Below are 9,071 nucleotides of genomic sequence, written 5' to 3'. Positions count from 1 at the left end.
TCATTGTGAAGACAAAGAAATTGCGTCCACAGGGACTAATGATTGGGTCAAGATCATATGACAAGTTAGTGGTAGAGACAGGATGACAACCCTCATTTCTGAGGCCTTGAGAATAGTCTTAGGGTTAGGCTACAACTACTTTTGAGAGCAGCTAAACATTTGCTTTAGGCTATTCTGAACTTCACTTCCCTAGTGAAGGTTCTCGGTGGGAATCACAGCGATCTGAGCCCGTCAGTGTTTGCCCCCAGCTCTGCATTGTAACAGGATTCCTCTTTCATTTCCACTTGACTAACCTTCTACATAGCCAGTCTACTGTGGGTGACTTGGTAAAGTCAGGAAATGTCCTTCACAAGAATTGGCACTTTCATACCCTATTCCTCTTATTGCTTATTTTTTTGTGATCTGAATCACTTGTGTAAACAAAGTAGACACAGAAATAAAGGTAATGTCCTTGTTGAGGGGTGTGCTCTCCCATCTTTTGACATTTTCTGGGTGGATAAGCCCTTTCTCCCCCAGTTTGTAAGAGTAAGGATAAGAAATGCCTATGGCAGGGTTTGAACAAATGTCTAGAGGGCCCAGGTTGTTTTGCCACAAATCTCTTTCTGCTTCAGCATTGCTCAAGACTGGGTGACCAGCCAGAAGTCTTCCCCATCCCTCATAATTTCTGTCTATGATTCAGTAACTGCCCCTTGTACCTTCCTCAGGCTCACATCCTGAGTGCCCATACCCGCCTCTCCATTTCTGAGCCATAGCCATCTCCAAGGTGGACACTTCCAGACCTTTGTTTTCTGTCCCCACTCTGAGCCTGGGAATTAAAGGAGGTCATTGTCACATCATCACTGGCCAGCCAATCAGGTAGGCACCACCCTCCAGGGACCTCCTTGTGCTGGGGGAGTTCTCAGGCTGCTTCAATGGAAGGAGGGAGCCACGAAGGAGGCCTGGCATAAGTGCAGAGATGATAATCACAACATGGATTGTGTACATCCTTGCTCGGAAAGGTGCCGGGCTCCCCTTCCCACCCAAAGTCAGCTCGGTGAGTGGGGCTGGTGATGGCTAGGTGGAGAGTATCTCAGGTACCATCTGTGCTCTGAGCCCTGGCACTTCCGGAGAGGAGAGTTCATGTTGGATGTGGATAGTGGAGCAGAGGTGGGTCTCTCCGTATTCTGAGGGCATTGATTTACGACTTTGTTGCAGGATGTGGAAGTTACGGAGACTGAGGCTGTGTCTGTAGTACAGCACTGGTTGAAAAAAGTAAGTTTCCTCTGGGACTCAGGGTAGCCCAGATTGTAGAGAGCTGGACTTCTCTCTCCACAGAACCAGGAAACCCAAGTTCATTGCCCACCAGCCTGCCTGGAGCTGCGTCTGATTCATCACACGTTTGGGAGCACCCAGTCTGTCTCCTCACCAGAGATGCTCCGGTGTCACCACCGGCCCCACCCTGCTTCTCAAGCGTGGAGTGGAGGGGGTTCAGATGGGTGGCCCCTACTGCAGGATTTCTCAGAAGGACCTTGGGTTAGGACCCATGACTTACCGAGTCCCTGGAATTCCACGGGAAGGTAGCAGCAGATGGCTTAGTGTCAGAATGTGCAATAGCGCATGTGTAGGGATATGCATGTGTATGGTATGATAGGGAAGAATAAAAAGGAAAAGGAAGAGGAGGGGGACTGGGGACCAGACGAGTGAAGGAAATCATCCTCTGAAGGAAATCACTCACCTTTCAGACTGAAGAAGAGGCTTCCCAGGAGATAAAGGAGAAGATGTCCACCAACTTCCCTCCCATGCAAGGCCAAGATGTACATGTGACTAGAGATGTGGTAATGGAGCCTGTTAGCCGCCCATCCTGGGGGACTGGCGGGGGGAAAGGGGAGGCTGGCCTAACGCAAGGGTCCTGGGCTAGTGGGCGGAGCTTGTCCAGGCTGGGCTGTACCCTGGCCATGGAGTCCTTGCTGGGCAGTAACCACTGGATGCCACTGGATTTCCTAGGTGAAGCACCACCTCTCAAAGTCTGGTTTGTTAGCAAACCAGAGTCAAGAGGTCCTGGAGGAGAGAACAAGAATCCAGTTCATAAGATGGAGGTAAAGCATCTCTTTTCCCGGAGCCAGACTGTAGGGCGGGCGAAGCAGAGAAGGCATGAGCGCCCTCTCCGGGATTCCTGGCTAACACAAACCCAAGGCTGCCCTTCTCTAGAGGTGTTGACTCCTTTGGCTGAGAAGTTTTGCATTCTGCCTTTGGGGTCTTAAGGGATTGTTTTTGCTGTCTTCAAAGCCCACTTCATCCCTAAATTTTGAAATAACTGGAGGGGTTGGAAAATGGCTTGCTTACCATCTCTTAACTGCTTCTGAATACATTTTAGACTTCTGTTATTTTTGCACTTGATTTGTTCAGAAGTGGCTGCACTTTAAAGAGCAAAAAGAAAACAAGCTCTTAAAATGCAGAAGCTGAAACCCTCCTGTTGGCCAGAGGTGAGAGGAAGTTTCTCAGGCCGAGGCTGGAGTTCTGAGCTCCACGCAGCTGCACAGGCCATGGCCACCTTCCTGGCTCCCCACCTTCCTGCTCTGCAGAGGCTAAGACTCCAGGCAAGGGAGCCTGGGGCCTGGAACGGGCTCACCCCCTCGGCACACACTTCCCTGTTTCCTTCTGGGGTGCGTGTTCACTTGGGCCTCCTCTCACAGGAGAATCCTTGTGGCATTCCACTGGCCTTCCCCCCTCATCTCTGCACTCAGCTTCCTTCCTGTGCCCCCATTGCCAACTTTGCTCTCTCCTATCAAGAAAGATACAATTCTCAAGAAATGTGTTTTTGTGTCCGATCCATCAGGATGCTGTTTTCCTGTGTTTGCCCCTTCTAGTGGCATTAGCATTTTAAAAGAGGATTCAGATGGTCAAGAACTGTGTTAAGAGGAAGGGTCTAATTTGAGACCTCCCCAAGAAAGGGAGGGAAACCTGCCAAGGTAGCTCAAATCATGAGCATTGATAACTGCCCCCCAGCCACTGCCCTCCACGTGGGATGCTTGTCCGCTCCCGGCCTGGCCGTGCCACCAGCTCTGGCTGCTGTCTTTCCTTGGTTTGGATAATATGAACATCATCCTCTGGGGTTTTTAGACCTTGGCTGCATAGTGTAAGTAGGTTAAAGCTCTGGAGACATGGGACAGGAATCAGTCAATTATCCACATAGATGTTTTCCACTCTGGGTGTTCTGTGGAGATTTTAAACCAGTAAACACAGCCTGGTTCCTCCTCTGATCCTCTCAGTTTTATTAAGTATGTGGTCAGGGTTGCATATCCCTTTATTAAGCACCGCTGAATGTGCACATATGTGACAGGTGTGTATCGGCCACCTGATGCTTGCTAGGCTTTCTGGAAGACAGAACAGCATAAACGAAGCCCCCATTTGAAAGGCTACACAGGACGTGGGTGGAGAAACCTCTGAGCACTGAAGGACATGTTGAGGACTCCACCAGAATCACCTGTGAGGGTACAGTGCAGGGCTGTGCCACTCGGCTTTGCTGGGCTGGTCATCTGGGCTGACCCACACGTGTCTGGGCAGGGACTGGACACACAGGGGCCAGGTGAGGCCTCCCACAAGGGCAAGAGCCTGGCAACTTGGCCCCATCTGGCCCCTGTGGCTCCTTCTTCTCAGAGCATCCATCCTTCTGTCCCCTACCCCCTCTGTCCTCTCTCTCTCTCCCTGGGCACTGGCCAGCTTTATTGTGTCTGAGCCGTATTTCAGAGCACATTTGGATTGTGGTCCTTATAAGCAGTATCAACACTGAGTTCACACAGAAAACCCTAAATCTAGAACAAAGCTGACCCAGAAGGCACTGTCGAGAATGGGGAGTCCACAAAAGAGACACAGATGTAAAGAACAGGCTTTTGGACTCTGTGGGAGAGGGCGAGGGTGGGATGATTTGAGAGAATAGCATTGAAACATGTATATGACCATATGTGAAATAGATCACCAATCCAAGTTCGATGCATGAAGCAGGGCACTCAAAGCTGGTGCACTGGGACCACCCAGAGGGATGGGATGGGGAGGGAGGTGGGAAGGGGGGGTTCAAGATGGGGGACACATGTGCACCCGTGGCTGATTCCTGTCAATGTATGGCAAAAACCACAATATTTCAAAGTAATTAGCCTCCAATAAAAAAAAAAGAATGGGGGAATCTAAAGGGCACAGGAATGGGGCGCCAGTGGGCAAGCTGCTTTTGCTGGAGTGGAGGGTCTGTGAGGGTCTGTGGGGGTGTGGAGTTGGGAAGGGCGCAAAGTAGATGGTGGTGAGGAAGGCAAATCCAGACGGTGAAATAAGACAAAAACAGCATCAAAGAGGAGCCTGCAGCCTCTCTGTGAAAGAAGGCTCTGGCAGGATCTCTGAACCATGGTGAATATGCGCAATGCTGATCATATAGAGCTGGCAGGGGAGCGGGAGAGAAATTCAGAAGGGGCAAATCCTCAGCTTCAAGACCTCTGACCCACTGTGTAACTCTGGCAAAGCCGCTTAACTTCTCTGTCTCCTTGACTCTTCTTAGGAACATTTACTACCTGCCTGGGATTGCTGGGGGGTTCAGGGGTATTTGGTTAGTAAAAAGGACGCTTCTTGGTACTGATACAAGGAGGGTGGAGGACCAGCTGTAAAGCTCATCGGGACAGTCAGAACTGTGGTCCACGGGATTCCACCTCTGGCGGTTCCACAGTGACTGGTTAGTGGAAAAGGAGCCCGGGGATCCCAGTGCTTGACGATGTTTTGCAGCCATACCCGTATCTTCCAAGTGCCGAGCGAGGCAAGAAACGAAGCCATGCGAGATAGGATAGAGCAGGTGAGACGAAGGTAAGCATTAGGAACGAGGTGATTTGTGTCCTAACTGGGGGCAGGTGGGTAGGGGGCTTCTGGTCTCTGTGGGTCTCCCTCCACCTCAACCCTGGGCCTGGCTAAGCCTGGGATCCTTCTGGACTGAGCGCCTCTTCCCAGGACTCAGCTCCAGGGCCCAGGCTCGGGCTGCCATGGTCTGGGGGGCTGCTGTGGTCTGTGCTCTGGGGGCCTTTGCTGCCCTTCCGTCTCCCTTGCCTCTCCTCTCCTCTGTCCCCTGCAGCATATGCCATCTTTCAGATGAGATCTCTCAGGAGCTTCGCAACAGAAATTCCTACTCCGAATGCTGAGAGCAGCAGGTGGGAGAGCCGACAGGGGAGGGGCGGGGCCGAGAGGACGGCTCCCAGGTTGGGTGGGGGCTTGAGAATACCAGCAAGGGGTTGCTCCGGGGCCAGTGGGGTCAGGGAGAAGGCAGCTGCCTGAGGCTCCTGCCATGCCTCTCAGATTTCTGGAAGAGCTTAGAGTCTAGGTCAGATTTGTGTCTCTGACTTTTCACTGGTGTCACAGACCATTGCTCTTCCATTGCCCACAGGCCCAGGGGTCTCAGGGCCTTGTAGTCAAGGCCAAGGTGGGACCTGCAGTTCTGAGTTGCTAGCACTCCTGAGCATGGCCGTGGCTGGTCTGCTGGCCCCACTTCGAGTCACAAGGTCACACAGCCCCAGAGTGGGAGCAAGGGTGCACCGGTTTTGGCTCATCCACTGATTAGGGCCATGACTTTGGGTCACATGACCTCTTGGCCTGCATGTGGTGGGTACCAGTGGTCATGGCAGTGGTTGCTTGTGCGGCTCTGGATGGTGGTGGGTCATTGACTGGCAATGCCTCTCCAGGAGCCATCTGTCCAGAAAAGGTTGCTGCACCCCTGCCAGGCGGGGGCTGATGGGGTGACCACCAGCATGCTTAGAGGAGGGCCATGGAGGTGTATGTTGGCATTTATTGAGCCCTTAATCTATGCTAGCTCCTGCACAGGGCACTCTGTCTAGGTTTCTCATCCGACCCAAGTGACCATAGGAGGAGGGCATGCTGGTGCAGAGGCAGAGATAAAGCTGCCCTGGGGGGCAGACACTGGCTTTCGTCTGGGTCTGGCATGGGCACTTGCTTCATGCCCAGTGCCTCAGTTTCCTGACTTGAGGACATTCCTCGTGGACCATGGCATCCTGCACGTGGCAAGTGCAGTGTCAGTGGTTTGCTAATGCCAGTAGGGACGAGGAGTGAAGGCCCGCAGGGGCCTCTGGAGTCAGGCTCCCGGCTCAGCTCTACCCGACACAATGGCTGTCCTCCCCATGGGCCTCCCCGCTCCTGAATCCTGCTCTGTGAACGCGGAGCGCAGTGGGCTCAGGAGGCATTGCCAGCCTCGTCCGCCGCCCTTCCCACATTTCCATGTGCCCCTGGGCATTTCCCTCTTTCCAGGTAGGTGTCCTTCAGGATCAAGGAGCAGCCTGTGTTGGAAGGATGTCCACCCACCTTGACCTGAGGAGCAACCACACCTGGGCAGTGATGATCCAGTGGGTGAGCCCTGCCTTATGATAGTGGCAGCACTGGAATCTTCTTGCTGAACTGCTGATAAAGAGACGTGCTATTTAACCACCACCCCGGCCTCTGGTGTGAGTGCCTTGCTACCGTCCATTCTTCGCATCTTGAACAGCCATGCGCTTGCCTCTGGGGACACAGGCTCGCTGCCTTGTGGGGAGACAGTGACAGGCCCCCGCCACTGTGTGAAGCAGGGCTTGCTGGGGGCTCCTGGAGTATTGGGGGCAGAAGGCAATGGCACCCCACTCCATTACTCTTGCCTGGAAAATCCCATGGACGGAGGAGCCTGGTGGGCTATAGTCCACGGGGTCGCTAAGAGTCGGACACGACTGAGCGACTTCACTTTCACTTTTCACTTTCATGCATTGGAGAAGGAAATGGCAGCCCACTCCAGTGTTCTTGCCTGGAGAATCCCAGGGACGGGGGAGCCTGGTGGGCTGCTGTCTATGGGGTCGCACAGAGTTGGACACGACTGAAGCGACTTAGCAGCAGTGCTGCGGCAGGAGGACTTCCTGGGGGAGGTGTGACATGTGTGCTTCACTCGAGTATTTCGTGAACTTTTACTCCTTCTCTAGAGTGCGTCCTTTCCTTACACAGACCCACGTTTCTGACCTACATCCTCTTCCTCTCTCTGAAGAACTGTTAACATTTCTTGCAAGACAGGTCTGCTGGTAAGAGCTTTCTTTGTCTGAGAAAGTATTTCCACTTCATTCTGAAGGATATAGAAGTCAAGATTTTCTTATCAACACTTCTAATATTTTGCTCCACTCTGTTCTTGCTGGCATGGTTTCTGAAGGGAAGTTGGATATAATTTTTATCGTACTTCTCTCTATGTAAGGTCCCTCCAACCTGGCTGTCGAGATTTCTGTGTGTTTGATTTTCTGCAGTTTGAGTATGACATGTTCAGGTGTAGCTGTTTTGCCATTTATCCTGCTTGGTGTTCTGAGCTTCCTGGATTTGCTGTTTGGGGTCTGTCATCGGTTTTGGAAAAATCTCAGCTGTTACTTCAAATATTTTTTCTGTTCTTTTTGTTCCTCTCCTGGTTTCCCATTACTCAAACGGTGCACCTCTTGGAATTGTCCCCCAGATCTTGGATATTCTCTTTCACTTCTTTTCACTCTTTCATTCTTTTTTTTTTTCTCTTTGTTTTTCCATTTGAAAAATTCCTGTTGACATTTCTTAAACCTCACCAGCTCTTTCCTTGTCCACATGTAGTCTTCAGGTAAGCCCATCAAAGACGTTCTTTGTTTCTGTTTCAGAGTTTCTTATTTCTGGCATTTCCTTCTGATTCTTTCTTGGGGTTCCCATCTCCCTGCTTATGTTATCCGTTTGTTCTGGCATGGTATCCTTTTCCACTAGAGCCCTCAGCCTGTTTATCAAGGTTGTTCTGAGTTCTCAGTCTGATAATTCCAGCTTATCTGCCACGCCTGATGTGTCTGGTTCCTATGCTTGCACTGTCTCTTCAGATGTATGTTTCACTTCTCATCATACCTGTAGTTTGTTGTTGAAAGGCAGGTAAGCTATCTGAGGTAGACAGGCCTTCATCGTGAGGTTTACTATTTGTCTGGTCGGGAGTCAGACGTGTTTACTCTTTCCGGCAGCTGTGGGGTCAGAGGCTAGAATTCCCTTTTGTGTCCTTGTTTTTGTCTTCGGGTTTTCCTAGGATTTTTCCTTATATAGGGCCTGACGCCTGGAGCTCTTAGAGCTGCAATCCCCTCTCACTTTACAGGAGCCCTACCCATGTGGTGAGGGCTGAGCAGGGCAGCAAAGGAGCTTCCTGGAATGCTCTGATGAGGTCTCAGTCTCCCTTACTCTGTGCCCCTGGCCTGGGACCTTCATATGTATTTCTCAGCTCCTCCCTGGCCCCTCCCTTAGGAGAAGCAGGAAAGCAGGAGGGGGCTACAGTTGAATATTCCTTCCCTCCGTCAGGTAGCCTCTGGAAAAGTCATTTTCCTTGAGAGCAGGCTTTTGTTAAGGAAGCAGAATGTTCTAGACATGTTTCAAAATGCCTGTTTCCGCCTCCTCTTGCTGGGAGACTTGGGGGAGGCTCCTCTTGTCTTCATGGTGAGAGTCTGGAAGGATTCCTGCAGGTAAAACTCAGAATGTGCTGGGGTTTCCCTAAGACTGGCCGGCTGGACTTGTTAACTTTCAAGCCTGTCTACAGTGAGTTACCAATAATTCATCAACTGCAGGTTAAGCCTTGCTTTCTGGCCTGGTCCCAGGGGTCCTGCTCTGGGGCATTGTGAGTCTCTGTCCACCTGTCTGTCTTACCTAGTTTCAGTCAGCTGTTTGCCCTGTGATCTCAGATCTCTGATGGATCTGGAAAGAGTTGTTGCTCTTTAGTTTATGCAGTTTCTTTTTCTTATTGTGAGGACAGTTGAGGACTTCCAAGCTCTTTACATACAGACCAGAGACTGGAGATCTCCTTGGTGCATTTATCAAGTGGCTAGTAGAATAACGACCTTCCCTGGTGACTCAGTAGGTGAAGAATCCGCCTGCAATGCTAGGTCCCCTTGAGGAGGAAGTGGCTACCCACTCCAGTATTCTTGCCTGGGAAATCCCATGGACAGAAGAACCTACCCTCCATGGGGCCACAAGAGTTGGACACCACTGAGTGACTAGACCACCACCACAGCAGAATAACAGCTAGTGTTTGCTGACTTCTGCCATGTGCTGGGGACTGT

General features: G+C 51.4%; 1 protein-coding gene across 1 annotated transcript; it reads left to right on the top strand.

Moving 5' to 3' along the window:
- Positions 1 to 894: 894 nt before the first annotated feature.
- SPATA19 (spermatogenesis associated 19) lies at positions 895 to 6,447 on the top strand. Its single transcript, XM_027532678.1, has 7 exons — positions 895 to 1,033; positions 1,195 to 1,251; positions 1,722 to 1,814; positions 1,984 to 2,075; positions 4,744 to 4,821; positions 5,084 to 5,159; positions 6,272 to 6,447. The coding sequence occupies exons 1-6, from the start codon at positions 956 to 958 to the stop codon at positions 5,148 to 5,150; spliced, it is 465 nt and encodes a 154-aa protein (XP_027388479.1). The 5' UTR covers positions 895 to 955; the 3' UTR covers positions 5,151 to 5,159; positions 6,272 to 6,447.
- The last annotated feature ends 2,624 nt before the right edge of the window (positions 6,448 to 9,071 follow it).

This window comes from Bos indicus x Bos taurus, chromosome 29 (genome assembly GCF_003369695.1).
Source record: "Bos indicus x Bos taurus breed Angus x Brahman F1 hybrid chromosome 29, Bos_hybrid_MaternalHap_v2.0, whole genome shotgun sequence".
Lineage (NCBI taxonomy): Eukaryota > Metazoa > Chordata > Mammalia > Artiodactyla > Bovidae > Bos > Bos indicus x Bos taurus.
The sequence above is the reverse complement of the archived record's forward strand: the minus strand, read 5'-3'. Positions and strand labels throughout refer to the sequence as shown.